This window comes from Telopea speciosissima, chromosome 3 (assembly GCF_018873765.1).
Source record: "Telopea speciosissima isolate NSW1024214 ecotype Mountain lineage chromosome 3, Tspe_v1, whole genome shotgun sequence".
In the NCBI taxonomy this organism is placed as follows: domain Eukaryota; kingdom Viridiplantae; phylum Streptophyta; class Magnoliopsida; order Proteales; family Proteaceae; genus Telopea; species Telopea speciosissima.
The window spans coordinates 19,407,244-19,428,505 of record NC_057918.1 but is presented as its reverse complement, the minus strand read 5'-3'; the positions used below and the strand labels follow the sequence as shown (position 1 = coordinate 19,428,505).

Here is a 21,262-nt window from a genome sequence, read left to right as displayed (position 1 = left end):
GCACAAGCTAATTGAGGCAAATTTGCACCATCCCCTCCAAGATCAGAAACTTCAAAATTCCACCCCCAATACCGGAAAACTGAGAATCCGACACTTAGAGGACAAATCCGACGACCTCCTACCTCTCCCTCCATCAGCCGAATGAGAAGAATGTTAGGCATGGATGAACCACCATCACTGCCAGAAGTCGAGTCCTCATCCCCCCCCCCTTGAACCGTCACAAGCCAAATCAGATTTTTTTTTTCTTTTGCCTCTAATCTCTCCTTGCAATTGCTAAAAGCATGACCCGCTCTTCTGCAAGACCATATTATAATGGTTCAAGTGTCTACTCAGTAGAACAACAACAATTTTCATTCATCAAAATTCAACAGGTAGAGAGAGAGCTTGATCAACCCTCGCATTTGTTGTCCATTTATGAGCAATAAAAACCTCTTCCCTAGACCTCTTAACAATAAAGACATTAATAAAACACTAGGAAGGGGTTCATGTACGAACATGGGGATCAAACAATTCTTTAAATAGGGGGAGGGTTTTGGTCATTTCATTTCGACCTCAAATTTTCTCCATTCCACCTCTTGTGTGACAGTGCATTAGTTGCAGAAATCCTTTGCCCATAAAACATTTCATGAGTAGAGAAACATCATAAAACAAGCTAAAATATTCCATGAACTAATGTTATATACAGGAGGTTATTTCATATTGTGCACACTCCCATAGTCCAGAAATTTCAAACCTGTGTTTTGCCATTTGGGAAAAACTATGTTTGGGCTGAAATTTTACATGTAAATCAGGTTAACTTAGGTTTAACCCTCCATAAAATTTTAGCCCTATCCCATCTACCGTCTCACCAATATTAAAGCATGGGAGCAGCTAACAGGATGCGTGATGCATCTCGTATAAACCTTATGACTGAAAAGAGTGCAAATAAATATAAAATAATAATTATTACAAACTAAGTTGTACTGCTTAGAATGATCAAAATTTGTCTAGCACCTTGGTGTGGGGTCTTCTGTAAGCTAAGCCGTCACAAAACTGCTTTGCTGATCAATGTTGGTTACGATTACAAGATAAAAATAAGTGCCACATAATATGTAATTTTCTAGAAGTTTTGTTTATGGCTGCTTTGGTTGAATTTGTCATCACAGGACACAGGTCTGATGTACAAGGGCTTGAAAAGGTCTAGCTAAAATTAACCCATATCATATATGGTAAGATAAAGAGAGAGCAGGTGAATTAGATTAAATATGCAATTACTGCACCATGATTCTCTAGATCTCCCCATTCAGCTTTTGAAGAGCATTAGTTAAAGGGTAAAGGAAAATAGTATTCACAGCTCTGATTTGGCTTCCGTGTCCTCTTCTGGACTGCTCTTGACTGAACTGTCCATCTTCGGAGGTAACAAGTCGTGGGCTTCTATTTCTTCACCTAAAATTCTGGCGGTGAATCTTCTTGCCTCCAAATCAAGATCTGGCCACTCAGAAACTATTCTCCTGGCACCCTGCAACAAATCATAGGGAAAAGAATGAAAAAGAGAAGAGAGGGGAGGGGGGGGGGGGGGGAGTGAAGATCTTTGAAGTAACCAAAAATGTATACTTTAAGAAGTTCAAAGTACCTGAAGCTTGGGCTCCTTTGTCATTGGATTGTTACATAGATCTATGGTCTTTGCTTTGGATTTTGTTGCATTCCCACACCACGACTCACACCAAAGCCATTCTTGGGGCAATGAAAAAATGTGTACTGTGTGCTGGGCATAGTTTGGAAGATCCTGTAGTGGGAGGTAAATGTAATTTAATGAATGTACATATATTAAGAACAGGAAGTATCACAATAAAAAGGAGAAACAAACAAGAACTGAATTACACTAATTTAAAAGTTATATTATACTGCACTATTCTATTAGAATAAACAGGACTCTTGTATCTCCTTCATAAGAGTCTACATCTTCTGTATTACACATATCTGTGCATGTACAGGTGTAAGTTATAATTCTTACTCTACTCTGTACCTGTGTCGCCAGAGTCCCTTGACTTGAGAAGACTTGGGAATCAAAGATGCATGTCAAGTTCCTTAGTTTTACCAAATTATCAGTCTTCAGGTGAACAGTGTGATGCAGTCTGATACCTACTTGGATTTCCACTGCTTCGGCCCAAGGGTAGGTGCAACAGGCGATTAAAAGATTTAAGAACAAGGAAAACAGATCTGACAGAACGAAGAACTGAAAAAGTTTTCAGATCTGAAATAAAAAAGGAAATTATAAAAGAAACAGAATAGTAGACTGTCAGATTCAGAAAACAGGTTAGAGGCATGGAACTAAATCTCAGTTTCACAAGTGACTGAGACGAAACCTTAGGGTAGTTGTAAATGTTTTTATATTTGTTATTTAATTAACTTAAGATTTTATTCATAATTAATCAAATACCCCCCTATTTGAATCCAATAAAAATAGTTAAAAAATCAAATTCTAAAAGGATAAAAAGTCAAACCCCCCAGTCCAGTTCAAGAACAAAAACTGAATTTTCGGCGATACGTGCAATTTTCAACTTTTAAATGCTGGGGTTTTTCTCAAATCTAAAAATTTTATAAATCTTAAATAAAACATTGCTAAAAACCAAGAGCGGTAAAATATTCATTTGTTTTGGTGTCTAAAAATTTAATTCCATTCAGAGCGATTTTAAACAGCATTCCCGCACACCAAACTAAGTTTGACCGGAACATAACTCCTTCAATATAAATCAGATTTAAGCAATCTTGGATTTGTCGGACAGCTTTCCAACAAAGTTTTCAAACAAATCCAAAATTAAATTGCTTAAATCTAGCTTATATTGAAGGAGTTATGTTCTGGCCAAACCTTATTCGATACCATGTCCAAGAACAATATACACTATCAAACTTGGGTCAAAACCACAAGTATTATTTTGAGTATTTTGTATGTGAAACTAATGCATGGATTGGGTCCATAATGTAAAAAATAGGCAGCAAAAAAATTCTGGGCTTCGAAACTAAGGTCCGAGTTAGCCTAGAGAAAGTACCAGATTTCGACTAAGATATGGTCGAAACTGAAACAATCTCGGTTTCTGGCTGGTCGAAACCAGTGTTGAAACCGAGATTTAGAACCTTGGTCAGAGGTTGAACAATCTATCAACAAAATAGTGGAAGAATGCTGACCCGTAACAGTCAGTAGAGTCTAGACTGCAGAAATCTTCTGGTTTCAGTACTTGTGACAACCAGTATAGAAGGGGAAAACAAGGTATTGAAGGGAAGGAGAAAAAGAGATAATGGGAGCTATGGGAAACAACTGTCCTGCTACAAGGGACAAAATCAGATCGAAGAAGGGGAGGAAAGAGAGATCGATCCACTTGGAGAGAGAGAGAGGGAAAGGAGATCGAGAGGGGAGAGAACTCTTTACACCACACTTTTCAAAAAAAGGGTGGGGGGAAATTACACCTAAGGAACCCAATGTTAAGGAAAATATGTTTAAGGTACCTAACATTTTAAAAACTATGTTTGGGGTACCCAATCACAAATAATGTTAAGGAGATGTTAACATAAGATGATGAAATGACCAAAATGCCCCAAGTTCCTATATCTAAAAAAAAATATTCCAATTGGAATGATATGGTTCTAACCTTTGATTGGATCATCACCATTCATATAGTTTAATAAACAATGACGAACATCATGGTATAGTTTGACTTAAGATTGCACCATCAATAGCTTCAAAAAATTATAATTGGAAAAATAGGATTCAACAATAATGTTTAAACATTTTTTAAATGCTTGATTTGGATCGTGATTGTTCAATTAAATTTAAAATAATGACAAACACAGTGGTACAACCTGATCTAAGATCAGACCATCATAAAATTCTAAGAGATTTTAACTGAAACATGATTCAAGAAGTCAGTGGAGTTGGTCGAAATATACTAAAAAAATTACAGTTTCGACCGAGCTTGAGATGAAACCAAGGTTGATTCTGCAGGTATGCAAAGTTCTGACAAAGTTTCGGTCGAAATCTCGAGAATTTTTGGCGATTCCATACTTTTTCACTGAAGTGTTACAAACGTGGTTTTTAAAAACCATATTGACCGAAACCTCCAGTGTGTTTACTGTATTTTGACCATTTCACTTGCAAATCTTGGTGGAACAACTTGTTGGAAGCTTCAACAAGTCATCTACAACGAACATTTGGTGGATTTGAGGGAGATTTCTTGAAGACTCACAGTTTGAGGCATACCCTAAAATAGGGTAAATATGTAGTGGTTAGGATTCAATTTTTTATATGAAGCATGAGACGATCTATGACTTCACGGAGTCTGATTTAGTTCTGCTGTTCTATATCTCCATGAATCTAGGAACTTTTGCTCGCATTGTATCATTTGGTCTACATGCCGGAACTGATAACATTCGAAATTATGCAGGATTATACCTGAAAGATCCTTTTTTGGTTCTCTCTTCAGCCCTATGTCTCTTATCCCTAGGAGGTATTCCTCCACTAGCAGGTTTTTTCGGAAAACTCCATCTATTCTGGTGTGGATGGTAGGCAGGCCTATAAAGACTCCTCTCTTTATTTTATTTTATTGTTATTGAGATTTCATTTTACATAGAATAACCCTAAATTAAGTTAAGACTGAACTAAACAGTAAACGAAGCGAAATCTACTGAAGTACTCTACTACAAAGAAGAATGAGATGAATTGTATCAATATCCGGACTCTTTTAAATAAATGTTTTTTTTTTAAATTTTTTATTTTCTGGCTTAACGAATTGATTTCTTGAAACAAAGTTTTGAAAACAACATGGTTAATAAGTAGTTGGAGCTCAATGTTATTTATAAACATTGTTGGCTGATATGGCCTCACAGTGTCCTTTTTTTTTCTTTCCAAAACACAATTATTTTAATTTTCAAAAATAAAAAATATTTTAAAAAATTACGAAAAAATACTGTTTTGGTTTGAAAAATAATAAAAAAATTTAAAGGTACTGTTATTATCTTTTCAACTCAAAATAACACTATGCATTGTTCCATTCTTACATATTGGTTAATTAAGTTATTATTATTTTTACAAAAATTATTAAATTAGGCTTAAGGAAAAAAAATAAGAGTTAAGTAGAAAATAGGAAATAACTTGTTGCCATAGGATTTTTAATTGACGCAGAAAATTTAATAATATAACTCTTTTTGTTGCAACAGTGTAACGTACATCATGGCTGCTTGGGGAGGAGATGTGGGTGACATAGCATTGAGGCATGGTGTACCTATTGGGAATGACAAAAAGAAGTCTTAATGCAATTACTGTGGAAAGAAAATCTTGGGAAGTGGGGCCATAAGATTGAAGTGCCATTTAGCAGGTGGATATAGGGATGTAGCCAAATGCCCCAGGGTTCCTCTCAAGGTGCAGAAAGCCATGGCTACCCTCATGAAGGGAGGAATAGAAAGGAAGTTAGATAAGAGGCGCGCAAGGGAAGAGTTTGATGAGGCAATACTGGAGAGACAAGCAGAGGCAGAGGAGAGACAAATATGTTAGGCGGGGGTAACAAGCCATATCACACATGTAGAAGTAGAAGAGACAGAGCCCAGGGGAAGAGATAGTTCCTCTAGAGCAGCTGCAAGAGTGGCTGGTCCTAGTGGTTCAAGATCTAGAGCAATGGCAGGAAAGGTTGGCCCTAGTGTTCTTTTACATGGGGTAGGAAGAGACAGAAGCAGCCAGAGTTGCCCTTCAGGAGGTCACAGAGTGTGAGGGGAGCCCCACCCCCAGTAGACAGTGATGATGATGCTATTGACATAATTGAGCAGGATACTACAGTTTTCAGAATTCAGAGCAGTAGACAGCAAAAGCTGAAGTAAGTGTGGTCTGATTGGAAGGTAAGGTGGAGGATGCAGTGTGGAAGTAGTTCTTTTAGCACAGTATCCCAGCACATGCTATTGAGGGACCCTACGATCAAGACATGCTGGACATAGTAGGGAAAGCTGGAAAGAGAGTGAAGGGGCCCTTTGTTTATGAGTTGATGAATGAGTATCTGCCTAAGCAGAGGAAGGAGTTAAAGGAATACATAGAGACGTTCAAGGGTTTGTTGTCAGATTATGGAGTGACTGTGATGTGTGATGGTTGGACTAGACCTACTAGTCAATCATCAACAATGGTTCAAGGTCTCAGTTTTGCTGCATACTGAGATGATACCATGGGTCAAAATGGTATCGTCACTGGCTTTGTTAGGGTTTGACCAGGTTTTGACCGGAACCTAGTTGAACCCCATATATAAAATGCCTTATTTTGCGTGAAACTAGTCTGTTTCGACACAAAAGCTGGTTTTGGCTAAGGGGAGGTGTTTCTTTTCCAAAACTTGTATTTTTTGGCCGAAATACGTAATTAATCATCTCTTTTTCGCATTCTCATAAACATTCAACCCTTCTAGAGAGTGGATTTGCAGATTGGAGCTTTAATGTAATGCATTTTTTCCCAAATCTATTTTTTGGTCGAATATACTTATAGACATGGTAGTTGTGTTTCAATTTTTATGTTAGATAGAATGACCCGATCTACAACTTCACAAAATCAGATTTTTTTGGGGTAAATTACACGTCACACCCTGGTTTTCAAACGAAACTCAAATCACCCCCGGTTTTTTAAAATACTCATCTGTCTCCCTCTACAGTAACGGTGTTAGTTTGCTGTTAGTTATTGGTGTGAAAGGACTATTTTACTCTTGTACTAAACATCAGAATTAAATTTACAATATTACCTTTCAAAATCTATGTTTGGATGCCAAGGGTAGTTTAGAGATTTAAATTTATTTAACTGGCTGACATCATCACTTAACAGCATAAAACTAACGGTAGGGACTAACTTGTCATATTGGGGTCTAATACAGGGAGTGATTTGAGTATTTTCAAAAAACAGGGGGTGACTTGTAATTTACCCTTTTTTTAGGTTTTTGAATTACTTATTGAATTTTCTGCTTTAAAAAACAGATTTTTGAAAAAAAAAATAGGGGTAATATGTGATGGATGGACTTCAAATTAATAAATGTTAGACACCGTTGGCCGATCTATAGCTTGATGGAGTCGATTTTTGGTTTTTGTTTTTAATTTTCCAAAATTTCAAAATTAATTGATGAAATTGAAAATAAATAAGAAAAATATTCTGTTTTGGTTTGAAAAATCAAGAAAAATAATGTAAATATTGGAAATATGTTTTCAGCCAAAATTGATTAATAATGAGTTGTTCTTTAATTTTTTCTGTGGATTATTTAATTATTAAAAAAAATTAAAAAATTAAGTAGGCAAAAAATATAAAACTAAGGGGGATATTTAAAATAAGCTTTCATGCATTTTTAGGAGCCATATTTGATGTCGACATGTTAATAATCTATGTTCTTATTGCAGCAGTGTGCCAACTAGTGCATAATGGCTAGGGAAGGCGGGGATATTGCATGGAGGCATGGGAGTCCCCTTTGGCCGACAAGAAGAAATCTGAGTGCAATTACTATCACATAAAAATTAGAGAGGTGGGGCCACTAGACTGAATTGGCATCTTACTGGTGGTGATAGAAATGTCACGGGCTGCCCTAGTGTTCCAAGTGAGATAAAGACGGCTATGGCAGCGCATCTAAGGGGTGGGGTACAGGAAAGGCATGACAAGAGGGCAGCCAGGGAAAAGTTTGATGATGCATGTCTAGAGAGGATGCTTGAGTTAGGGGACGAGGATTATGACAGTGAGGAGCCAGAATGGGAAGATGCAGAGACTGCACAACTGAGGAGGGCAAAGGTAGCGAGCAAACCTACCTTTAGGGCGATGGTGATAGGTTAGTAGCCTTATGTGAGGACCAGGTGATGAAGGATCCGGAGCTAGCATCAGAGCCCATCAAATTCACAGGGGAGACTCAGTTTGATCATGCCACGCAAGATGAGGATCATGATGCATGTAACAGGATAGGCTACACTCAAGGTCCACGCAGGTAGTTCAGACATGAGAAGGAGGCAGCTGGGATGGGCATGGATGTATCGAGCTTGTTTGGGACAATGGAAGCCCTGAGTTTGGGTGAGAGTAGACAATTTGGGGATTGGCGTGCACCATCCTTCACAGGACAGAGCCCTAGTCCAGCACATCATGTTGATAGTGGCTTCAAGAGTGTTGGTTCAGCTGTTGGGTATGGTGGATATAGTGGTGGACCATCCTTCGAGAGCACCAGTTCAGCATATGGAGGGTATGGTGGCCATGAGTGATGTAGATCACAGCATGAAGAAGACGCAAAAAAAAAAAAAACAGAAAAAAAAGAAAAAAGACTGTTCACGTGAACAGTACCACGAGGCACTGTTGTACTGTTCACGTGAACAGTGATGTGGGGGCTGATATGGGACTGCTGGCTTAGGGAGTTGGTTTTTGGTGTTATTTTTATTATTAAACACTTATTAGTTTCCTATTTGAGTTGTAATCGTAATTGAGAATCCTAGTTCTGTTAGGAATCCTAGTCAGAGTCTAGTTTCTATTTTATAGGTTTTATTAATCAGTTTCTTACTTCGATTAGGATTGGGTTGTTTTATTATAAATACATGTACGTGGCTAAACAGAAAAGACACAGAGATTGAAGAGAAAAGAGCTATTGATGAAGCTGTGAGATGTGGCAACAGTGAGATACCGTGGGTGAGAAGCTCTGGGTGAGAGGACGATGGGCTGAGATAGCCTGGCTGAGATAGCTGATCCTATTCCCCCTTCTATATCCCTTTATTCTTCTTTCCTATCTTTTGATGTTCTTCTTTCATATGTAAACAAAAAATAGCAATAACAAAAAGTTTCAGTTATTTTGTTCCTTTATTGTATTGATCTTGCTGCATTCGATCTCCCGTTGGTTCCTTGGTTCGAGGTCGACTTTTGCATTAATGAGGGTGGCTATGGTGGTGGCTACGGTGGATCTTCTAGTTCATTCCACAGCTTTGAGTATGGGGGTGCATCAGGTGATGGGTCATCTTTCGTCGACAACATCTTCTCGTATCCAGGCCAACTTTAAATCATGGATTTGGCTATGTATGATAAAAGACTGCGTTGGGAGGCAGTTGGATATGGCCCGCTAGGCGGTGACGAGGGTCCATAAACACAAGAAAAGACTCCTCCTGACAGGAATCTTGAGGAGTCATAATTTTTTGATATTTAAGTGGATGAAGACGAAGACAACCATAAAAATAATAAATAAATGGGATTTTTATGATCTGTAGGGGAATTGGAGGAATTAAAGTCAATGTAATAATATTTGAAAGAGGTTGAGTCATAAAAACAACCACTTGCCTGATCAAGATTTGATAAACTATTTGGGTCCTTGCTTAGGGTCTCATAGAAAACTCTAAGATTGTCCCCTGCCGCAGTTTGTCGGAACTTCACCAGATCAACAACATACAAGGCACTGCAAATTGTATTTCATGAGTTAGGCCTGGAAATATTCCATCAAGAAAATGTTAGTTGATCAGCAAGAACATGAAAATCAAAGCAAAACCACTGTACCTTATGTGATATGGTCTTCCCCGTAAATGTTCTTTCCAAAAACCCTGTTTAATACAATATAAGGGAAATTTTAATAAATCACTTGAGCTAAAAAGATTAAATAACGAGCCAAAAGGATCTACCACGACTTAAAAATCAACATTGTAAGTTTTAGGAACTATGAATAATAAATCTAAACACAAGAAAGAAGATTACTTGTCTCCAAAAGCGATACCCATCCATATCCTTATTATTGTCACAAAAAGGAGTATATGCAAGAGGTTTTCCTTTTATATCCATATCATATAGCTCTCCCATGTCTGCCCTAACAATTTGATCTGCATCAACAAATATAACCTGCAGATGATATGGGAGTATGGGACAAACATTTCAAAAGTCAACATGCGTGTGAATTGCCAAGACTGTAATAACATTAAGGGGTGGTGGGAAGAGAATCAAAGTTATGAAGTTACGAAGACTATTACAGAAACAATATTACCTTTTCCAATGAAAGAGGAAAAATAACATCGAGGAATAGGATTTTATATGCCCAGATAATCCTCTGCTTTTCTTTCTGCTTATGAAGCCATGTAGGCCACTTGTAAGTGATGAGCTCATAGTCAAAACCATATTCCTGAGCCATATGAGGAATAAAATCCTGGATGAAACATTGAAAAAAAAACAAAGGATCTTCCTCAGGTACTACAAACCTTTTTCAATACGAATCCATGAAATAAGAAATTTCATCCTGCACTTCAAACATTAAAGGAAAAGGGAAAAGAAATTTAAAAAGAAGATAACCTTAAACTGAGGAGAAAGATAGTTCTTTATGAACCAGAATTTCACTGGCCGCTGTGTGTTTTTAAGAACACTGAGGATCATGATTTTGAGAAAGCGTTCGTACCTATAGAAGAAAATTCAGCAAATATCACTTAAGAGCTCTCAATAATGCTATTTGGCAGTTAACTGTTAAGTGGATCTGAATTAGAACTCTATGCTTGGATGATTAATTCATCCCAAGCTCATTCTTATTTATAAGAATAAAAGAATAGTAAAATATGTACATGAGCAATGTGGGACTAAACCACATAATACAAAACTAATAAAATAACAAAGAAAAGGTCCAGAATACCCCCCACGGTATTCTGGCCATATATCTAACACTCCCCCTCAAGTTGGAGCATATATATCATGCATGCCCAACTTGACTAAGATAGGATGAAACAGCTTGCTACTCAGTCCCTTAGTGAACACATCAGCTAGTTGATCAGTAGACTTCACAAAAGGAACACAAATGAGGCCGGCCTCAAGCTTCTCCTTGATGAAATGTCGGTCAACCTCCACGTGTTTAGTACGATCATGTTGGACAGGGTTATGAGCAATGCTAATGGCTGCTTTATTGTCACAATAAAGCATCATGGGAAGATGGACAGCAACACCGATATCCTGTAATAACCCTCTAAGCCACAGAAGTTCACAAATTCCTTGGGCCATCGCACGAAACTCGGCCTTAGCACTGGACCTGGCCACAACATTCTGCTTCTTGCTACGCCATGTGACAAGGTTCCCACCAACAAAGGAACATGGTATCAGAGCTGGTTATGAATTAGAACCATCCACGATTCCCTCCCCTTCTCTAATTCTCGATCTCTCTCCTGTTCTCTTCTCTCCTCTTCTTTCCTCTGTTTTGCATTGTTCTTCTTTGTCCCATAGGGCAGCACTGATGAGGTGATCGATTGATCCAGCTGCTGCCCTCCCTTGTTACCTCACTTCATGATATGAAGAATTGATCGATAAGGTGCTGCCCTCCTTTTCTGCGAATATTGAAGACTTCAGCCTTCATTGGACAGATTCACACTATATTACAAGGATTTTGTTCACTATATTGGAGCTTCAGACCTGCGGCAGATCAGTATTCCAGCACCTACATCAAGCTACATCAAGTTCCAGCCCTCAAGATCGATATCTCTTCATACTTTCAGGGTTTTTTTCAAAACCCTGACAATTGTCGATCTTGGGGTTCCACTTATCAGTTAATTCTGATTTTTTGAGGAGTGCTTCACATCTGTTCAAGTGTCCTTTGACTGCAATTTCAGCCTCATACAGTAATTTTTCAGACCTCACATCATCTTATTGATTTCAGCAATTTCAGGGTTTTTTTCAAAACCCTGAAAATATCGATCTCAAGGTTTTCTCTGGCTGCTGTTGCTGATTCTTGGAGACACTTATTCCTTCATTATTAGAGGGTTTTCATCCTTGTTTCAGCCCTTAACTTGGAGGTGTTCTTGGTTTTCTCTTCACAACAGCCCTCTTCTCCGATTTGGGATTCTTCACTGTCTCCATGGGTGACTCTGTGGATTCGACTGCTACTTATGTTGGTGATGGAAACAGCAAACCAGAGTGTCATACTTTCTCTCCAAATCCAATCAAGTTGGATGGCACCAATTACCTACTTTGGTCTAGGTCTGCCTCCTTTGCCATTGCTGGCCGTGGCCTTACTGGTCATATTAGGGGATCCACTGCTATGCCTACTGAGGTTGGGGCTGCTCAAGACAAGTGGCTTGCCAACAATGGAGTTCTTATGTCTCATTCTTATTTATAAGAATGAAAGAATAGTAAAATATGTACATGAGCAATGTGGGACTAAACCACATAATACAAAACTAATAAAATAACAAAGAAAAGGTCCAGAATACCCCCCACGGTATTCTGGCCATATATCTAACATTAACTTTAAATCAAGGATCGAGTTCTTGGTTTTGGACCTGGTTTCAGTCAGGCCTGAAACCAAGACGTGCCCGATCTTGTTTTGAGGTTTCGACAATGGGTTTCTACCCTGGGTTGAAACTCAGGGACAAAAATTGGGTTTCGACCATGGGTTTCATTTCGGTCAGGCCCGAAACCGAGACAACTCAGAGATTTCAGTCAGTTTCGACCGAGATTTAGTTCCATGCTTTAAATCAGGAAGGAATGCAAGAAATAAAGATCTTACCTAGAAATAAAAATTTCGGACGGTTAATTCTAGATAAGCATTTGCATTTTTGAACAAATGATGAAACAAAATAAACATAAAATAAAAATCACAATAATAAAACTGTACTAAAAGAACATAGATTTCAAACCCCCCACCACAACAAATAATAATAAATAACTAAATAGAATATTGCAAAGCTGGAAATATAGAAGAGTTGAGAGTTGGCATCTTAAAGGATTAAGAGTTGATTTTATAAAGTATTGGGTTTAATTGAAAAGCAAGAAAGAAGAGGATGGGGAAAGTAGGTTAGACTGCTCTGTTCGTTGAATTACTTCCAACTGTAAGGAACCTAAATTCCCCAATTAGTTCAAAAACCAGATCCAGTCTTAGCAGAAATGGGAAATAGATGTTTGGGACAGAAGAGAATGAACTTGTAGTCGAAGGTTTGATCACTTTCATGACAAGAGCATCTTTCCTAGATTGTTGATATACTGTATGTCAATATTGCTGGCCCCAGTTTCTTTTTTAGGCAACAACAATTTTATTAGAACAGAGCCAAGCAACAAGAGTCTAACAAATACATCTCATCCGGGGGATTTCCTATATAGAGTCTGCCTAGACGTGCTGGTCCAAGAAAATTCATCTACAAGTGAGACAACTGATCTTGGAGTACAGCCAAATGAGCAGTTCACTGAGGACGCCAAAGATCTAGCTCTGCATATAATGTGACACAGCCTCAAAGGTTCACTAGCATAGTTTGTCACCCAACGAATCACAGTATCAGAATCCTTCTTTACTATCAAGTCTCTAACCTGTCTCACGACAGCCACCTCTCAGCCTTGCATAAGAGCTCTAACCTCCACTTCAACAGATTTTGCACAGCACTAGGGCCTGAAATGTCACTAGAATGTTGCCTTGATCATCCCTAATAGCACCACCTGTACCAGCTGGCACTGCATTCCCTCTTGATCTCCCATCAAAGTGGGATATCAGCTTTCCAAGAGGGGGGAGGGAACCAAGCTGTGATGAGGGGTCAAACTGGCCCAGAGACAATAATGATATGCCAGTCCCTAACAATTGACTCTCTTGACATATCCCAGCTCCAATGGTAAAGATGATCACAGAATCTTCTGTTGGAAGGAAACAAGGGAAGAAAATAAAGAAAAATTCTATTTGTTGGCATGAAAACCAGCTGCAAGCCAAAGAAATTAGAAAGCTCTAATAACTGGTCAAATCGATTGATGAACACATCATGTCTAGGAGAATGGCATTGATGCTCTAGGCTCAATTTGTTTGTTTTCTCTTTCTGGGAAATGGCGTCGGAGCATCTATAAAGACAATGACCAAGTGGATAGTTAATACTGAATACCCATATGCATCTCTCTGTACACAAATCCCATTTTCGACAAAATTAGCATTAATTAAGTTTCAGCTTCTTATTTTACGTCATCCATAACTGCTGAGGTGTATCAAGCTATTAGTAAAATCTTTCTGAAAGGTCATTAAAAATAAATGGAGCCGGTGCAAGATGGCTCTTTAGAGCCTTAGAGGGAGGTAACTGGATGCACATATGTGATAAGGGAGTGGAATGCAAAGAGAGCTGAATCACAAATAATATGTGAGTAGTAGAATAGACTCATGGTGATCTATCAGTAATCATAGTTGTAATGGTTCCATAATCACAACTCCAGAGTATATATGATAAAAAATAGTATCATAGTTGTAATGGTTCCATGGTTCACAACTCCAGGGTACATGATAAAAATATAGAAATAAGAGATAATTAAAATTCATAACATTTGGAGGGAAAGATTACCAGTTTTTGGATCTGGGCACCTTAGACATAAGGTGACTGGTTGACTTAGACCTCAAAGGGAGCCTTCCACCTAAGGAGCACTTTGTCACCTCAAGAACCATGAATAACATAAAGTGAAATGAGACCATCATCACTGACACATACTTTAAGGTGGGAAGAGTGGTTTGAGGAAGGAAAATGTGATTTCTCTGCCAGGTTAAACCTGGCAGCAAAGGAAGTTGGACCCTATGGGCCTCATTGCGGCTCTACAATTATGCTATATACTCTAAAAGTTATGAAATTAAACTTTGGAAAGCAGATCTAAGAAAATATATCCCCAATGACATCTGATTATGAGTCTTTCTAACTAGCCAAATGGAAACTTAGACATTGCAATTTTACTAATAGCTTGATACACCTCTGGAAAGGCAAGCTCCTCTCTTATGCGGGAAGGTTGGTGGTCATCAAATCTGTTTTGCAAGCTTCTTATATCTATTGGTCAGGAATTTATGGATTACCTCAGTCCACCATCAAGTCTTTGGAATCCCTTATGACTTCCTTTCTCTGGAAAGGCTCTGACTCCTCAAGATTTCTTCACCCCATCAGTTGGGCTTCAGTTTGCCTCCCTTTGAAGGAAGGAGGTCTGGTGATGCAGATCCTAGCCTCCTCGAATTGAAGAAGCCACCCTAAACCTAGGGTTTTAGTAGGAGCCTTAGTTTAGTTTAGTTTATTTCCATACTTAGTTTTTATTTTGTGTTTTTAATTGAACCGAGTTAAATTGGTTGCATCCAATTCGTTCAATTGGTCTAATTTAAGTGAAGTGATCCTATTGGCTAAGAGGTTCTTATATCCTATTGGCTAGTAGGGAATCTTCTTTAATTTAAGTAGTTTAAGTTGTTTTTAAGTCATTAGGGGTAGATGAGTCTTTTCTTTTAAGTTTTTAATTTGTTTTTAAATTGGTCCACCTCTCCACGATTTAAGTGGGAGATTTAAATTGTAATAGATTTAGGAATAGGCCTTTTGGCCTCTTATTTAATAAGAATCGTGGGAGAGGCTTCCCCACCAATTTATGTTTAAAAAATTTCGTTTCCTGCTGTTAGCCTTTGCTGCTGCTGCTTCTCTCTTCAGAGACTGTCTTGTGTGTCATATCAAGACCCCTTGTGAGTCATATCAAGGGTTAGGGCTGGTGGACTCCGGCGACTCCTTGCATCTTGTAGATCGGGAGGTCCTTCTTCTTCTTCAATCAAGTTTCTTCAAGGTTGCTGCAATTGAAGTTCTTCCATTACAAGTAAGTTATTACAGAATTCTGCAAATAACCCTTCTTCTTCTTATCCTCTAACCTAGACCTTACATTCCCCAATCGATCCCATAAACCCTAGCTTCTTCTATATTCATTACAGCCCTATTCCCTCATCAGTTTACACTCAAATTTCAACCACAGTCCCTGCTCAGTAACCCTTCCACTCGACCCTAACCCTAGGTCCATTCTCCCATCAAAACCCTAGTTCCTTATGATTCATTAATCCCTTAAAACCCTAAATTCCAGAACCATTACTTCCAGCCCTCCAATACTCATCAAACCTTGGCCGAATCCTCTCCTCTACCATTAGAAGCCTCGACCTTAAGCTCCAGCCCTAATCCCAGCTCTAAACCTAAAACACACCCCATCCCTTCATTCCCAAAACCCGAAACCCTAAACCTAAGTTTCTGAAATTTTAAAAACTTATTCAAACCTAACCAAACCTAGTTTATTAAGACCCTCAAAACCTGCATATTAAAACCCTATAAACCCCATTACCATTAGTTAACCCTAACCCAAATTTCTGCCCTATTTAGCCTAAGCTGTCCCAAACCGGCAGCCTTGTTAAGTGATCTTATTACCCTAGCTCCTAATGGGATTACTCCTACCTAGGACTACATCATCTGGGCATTAGAAGAATCACGGAAGTGAATTCAGCTGGTATCATTAAGTTGATCTGGAAGATTGCCTCTAGAAAGAGGAGCATTTGGGTTGATTGGATTTACTTTGGGCTTCTCAAACCGGATTCTATTTGGATCGTCTCTGTAACCTTAGATGCTTCTTGGGTTTGGCACAAGATTCTTGCCACTCGTCTGTCTATTCTTGGATCTATCCAATCCCGTATAGGTGATAAGACCTCCACCTCCTTTTGGCTTGACCATTGGCACCCTATGGGAATTCTCATTCATCAGGTTAGCCCTAGAACTATCTATGGCTCTAGATTGGCTCGAAATGCTTTGGTGGCGGATATTATTGATTCCAATGGCTGGGCCCCCCCGGACTCTACTAACCCGGTGCTTAACAACATTTGGAGTTTCTTGCCTTCCATTACTAGAAGACCCCTCCTTCGAGGTGATTGTGTTACTTGGCTGCCGAGCTCCTCGGGTAGCTTCAGTTCCAAAGCTGCTTGGGACCTCATTCGTTCTCGTGGTCCAATTGCTCCTTGGAGGAAGCTTGTTTGGTTCAAGCACCATATCCCCCGTCATTGCTTTACAGCCTGGAGAGTCTTTTCCAACTGCCTTCCAACGCAGTCCTTTCTTCACCATCGACACATCTCGGTGCCCCCTAGTTGTGGTCTTTGCTGGAATGCAATCGAGGACTCCAATCACCTCTTCTTTGCTTGTCCTTTCTCCTTTGCCATTTGGAAGGGGATCCTAGCAAAATGTTGGCCAAGCAATCACAACAGTCTCCCGTTCGACAGAGAATGGATTTGGATTGATATGACTTTTGGTGGCTCTACCTTGTGTGACGTGGTTGGGAAGCTGGCTTTTTATGCTGTCATCAATCACATTTGGATGGAACGTAATATTCGGAAATGGACTACCAAATCTCGATCACATCAACAGATTTGGGATTCCATTTCTTTTGAAATTAAAGCCAAACTTAACTTGGCTGTTCCCTCTACTTGTATTGACTCCCCAAGGAACAGACACATTGTTGTATCCTAGGGTCTATCTTCTATTTCTCTTCTAGCCTCGGACTCCCGTGTTTGAGTCTTTGGCTGTTTATCTTTCTTTTCTCCCTCCTATTTGAGGGTAGCTGTACTTCTTTTTCTTTCTTTCCTCTTTGGTAATGAATTATTTATTCACCCAAAAAAAACTCCTTCAAGGGTTGACGCATTTGCATGATATATGTTATCTGTGCATAAAAGAAGAGAGACGTTTAGCCCTGGGGGTGGACAGGACAAATTTATATCTGTTAATTAGGCATGCTACAGATGCATTTGGTGATGTCCTCGGGACCTGCCATCCACACCAGAATAGATGGAGTTTTACGAAAAAACTTGCTAGTGGAGAAAGAAAAAGGGAATCTTTTGTTACAATAGAAATATAAGTGATGTGGATTATTCAAGAATCGAAGTAGATTTGCTTTATAAAAAGAAGAGATCAATGAACTTCTATGAAATGGTTTCACGGGATTCAGCCAATTGTCTCGATCGTGGGATATCATTGAGAAATAGGAATCAGTGTTATCAAAGGATTTCCAGCAATTATTTGTAGTATGGAATGAATCAATCATCCACTTTGGTATCTTATTGAACAAAAATGGTGATATTGTTCTTCCATTGATCAAGAATTTTGATTTTTGGGAAGTATACATGGCTACCATTCACTTCTTGCCTACATGCCTTTGTTTGGCTAGAGGTAATAGTGTAACAAAGTTGCATCCATTCCTATTATGATTTATGAGGGGGCTACGGAAGTAAAGAAATTAAAGACAAATTGAAGAACATGAGAAGATGTTTTCCATGGGAAGAGGCTCTGTTAAGGCATAATGAAAACTGTGGACCATTGTACAAAATTTAATACAGGTAGGTCACAGTTCACAGATGAAATTCTAGAGAACTCTTTTATGTTGGAGCCAGAACTATCATGTTCAACTTTCCAGATATCTTCCATTTGGCAACAGATTTAATGGTGGCCCATTACAAGTAAGCAAATAATCAGCCCATCATAAGGACCCTAAATGTTGGAGTGTTTGAATACTACAGGGAAAAGAGTAGAAAAAGGTGAGGCTGACAGTAGGATTTGGAGTTTCCAGAGTTCAGGGAAATAGTCCATTGCATGACAAGGAACTAGAATGCTCTTTAAAAAACACTGGAAAGAGAAAAATGAAAAAGCCATCAATACCTAAGTGGGAAATCTGAGTTATATATGTAGCCACCCATGTTCAGATCATTGTATAGTATGATTTTCTTGATAAACAAAAATTACCAACCATCTACCTCCAAGGGTTTTCTATTCAAAGGCTTGTTTCCTAAACCCTAGCCCTGCCCCTCCCTGCCCCGTTTCCATCTCTAGCTAATCCTTAAGGTATGAAGCTTTTTAGTTGAAGCTTCATGGAGGTGTCTTCTGGAGTTCGGCCTGAGGAACTCTAGGGCCTAGGCATCTTCAAGTATCGTGATAAGATTGGGTGGACTGGCAGATACTGCTCTGGCACCTATCCATCCTCTTCGATACCACCGATCTCCCCTCAAATATTGGCCAATATCTGGACAGATCAGCCAATCTGAATATGGATTCAAGGTGTCTGACCGACTTGCAATATCGAGTTCTAAAACCATGACCATACTGAAATTCCACAGAGAATTCTCGAACAGTTTGCAATTTACAGGCTAAAATATTCTCTTCAAAATATTGACAAGATTTGGGAACATTTCTGATCTCAATAGACACTTTGAAGCTGTTGGTTTAGCTATAAAATTCCTTTCTTATCAAAACAATATGCTTATCAGTATTAGCCAAGTCTCCATATCGTACCATGTTAAAGTTAGAAGGATCTAATTCCTATACCCACACCTAATCCCGGCACCCAAATCCTTGAGAAAAGAAAAATATCATCATCCAAACAGTGTTTCATATTAGAGATTGTTTTGAGAGGTAGAGAGAGGACACTGGGGGGAGGGGGAGAGCACTTACAAGTGTCCTGAAGCAATTGAAAATACATTTATTGTCTTCCCCTGTCTTCCACCCTTTCCATTCTCCTAAAGATTAAGTATAACAAACATATCAGCAAAACAATAGGGACAAACTAAATTTTGACAAAATTGAACTAGTGTTGACGTTTTTTGGCGGATGAACACAGAAAATGCCCCAAACACCAATTAGCATAATAGAAACACGAGTTTCAATGTTCAGAACATCGGTGTTTGCTGACATGTTAATCCCTACGAAAAATTGACAGATGCAAGAAATATGAAACAAGATACCAAAATTCCAAAACAGGGAAACATTGCAACACCTATGGCAATATTTGCAAATATTAAGCCTAGATCTGGTAAGTATTGCACATAATCCACTTCAACATGATCGCACCAAGCATGTTGAGATTGATCGTCACTTCATCAAGGAGAAGCTAGAACAAGAAGTCATTTGTGTTCCGTTTATCCAGTCTAGTGACCAGTTAGCTGATATTCTCACTAAGGGAATTAGTAGTAAAAGTTTTTGTTCTATAGCTAGCAAGTTGGGCATGGTTGATATTTATGCACCAACTTGAGGGGGAGTGTTGTAATATGGGTTCAAGGGTATTTTAGTCATAGAGGTATTTCAGTCCTTGTACCTATTCTAGAATATTCCTAAACTCATTATAAATAAAGGTGGGCTGTGAACATAATGTTACAAGCCATTTTTCCATTCTCAACAGTTACTATTGGACAACCTATTGATCCTGACATAGGTTTTTTTTTTTTGGATGAATACAAATTATATTACGAAGAAAGGAGGAGGAATAAAAGGCCCGAGGCTAAACAAACCAAAGAAAAGAGAGAACAAGAAAGCCTAGAGCTAACTAGGCAGCAAAATGGAGAGAGGCAGACCCTAGGATACAACAATGAGCCTGTTCCTTGGGGAATCCTTTACTGCAGCGAGAGGAAGAGAGCTAATTTTAGAGGAAACATCGAAGGAGATGGCATTCCAAATCTTGTCTAAAGAGCGTGAGTTGGAAGTCCACCTTCTAAGGATGTGTTCCATCCAAATGTGGGCAATGGCGGCACAAAAGCACAGTTGTCACGTCTTCATGGCGATCCAAGTCGGTGGAGGGGTGTCTAGTCGATATATTGATATGTCACCCGCCATGGCGATCATTGCAACCATGTTTTATTTTTTATTTTTCCTATTTTTAATGTCATTTAGTATGCTAAAATATATACCCTACAACATAAAAAATCAACATGAAAGTGTACTACTATGGTTTAATTCATGAAAGTGTAATATCCATTAGTGTATATGAAAATATGAAATCATGGATTAGCATATCAAATATAAAAATACTTTGATATAAACACTAAACATGATATAAAACACTGCTGTTGGTGTTGCTTTACCAAAAAAAAAAATATATAACAGCCGTGTGTATTTGGCTGTCACATGAAAAATTACCAATACCCCCCTCTCTGTCTCTCGACTCCCGACTCCCTCCCTCTGTCTCTGTGTGTGGGTGTGTGGCTGTGTGCAAGGGAAGAAGAAAGAAAGAAAGAAAAAACCCCTCTCTGTGACTGCATGCAAGCCTGCAAGGCAAGAAGAAAAAAGAAAAAAAACCCCTCTGTGACTGTGTGCAAGCCTGCGAGGCCTGTGAATAACTGAATATTACCTATAAAAAAAAAGAAGAGTCGTCGCCGGAAGTGAAGAAGACGAAGAAGTGAGAAGAAGAACTGTAAAAGCAATGGGAGGAGAAGAACTGAACCCCCTCTCTGTCTCTCGCTGGAGTCGCTGCGTGTGTGTGTGTGTGTGAGTGAGTGAGAAGAACTGAACTGAAGAAAAAGAACTGAAGGAGAGAGTTGCCGGAGGACTGGGAAGAGAAGAAGAAGAAGAACCACCAAATAAATTTAAAAAAAAAAAAAAAAAAAACAATAACTTACCTGCTTGAAGAGGTTGCCGGAGCTGGGAGCACTTGCCAGAGCAGAGGAAGGAGGCCGACAGCCGTTCGAAGAAGTGAAGAAGAACTGCGTCTTTCTATCTCACGACTCTCTCTGTCTCTCTTTTTCGATTTCTATTTCTCCCAAGA

General features: G+C 38.9%; 1 protein-coding gene across 1 annotated transcript in view; it reads right to left on the bottom strand.

The window, feature by feature from the left end:
- Nucleotides 1-906: 906 nt before the first annotated feature.
- LOC122654328 (UDP-glucose:glycoprotein glucosyltransferase) overlaps nt 907-21,262 on the bottom strand; it is a 155,638-nt gene continuing 135,282 nt past the window's right edge. The window contains exons 30-37 of the mRNA XM_043848377.1: nt 19,180-19,244; nt 10,274-10,376; nt 9,972-10,130; nt 9,689-9,829; nt 9,494-9,537; nt 9,281-9,395; nt 1,613-1,765; nt 907-1,498 (exon numbers count right to left, since the gene is read on the bottom strand). Coding sequence (XP_043704312.1) covers nt 1,328-1,498; nt 1,613-1,765; nt 9,281-9,395; nt 9,494-9,537; nt 9,689-9,829; nt 9,972-10,130; nt 10,274-10,376; nt 19,180-19,244 — 951 coding nt within the window. The 3' untranslated portion in view covers nt 907-1,327. The remainder of the gene's footprint in view (nt 1,499-1,612; nt 1,766-9,280; nt 9,396-9,493; nt 9,538-9,688; nt 9,830-9,971; nt 10,131-10,273; nt 10,377-19,179; nt 19,245-21,262) is intronic.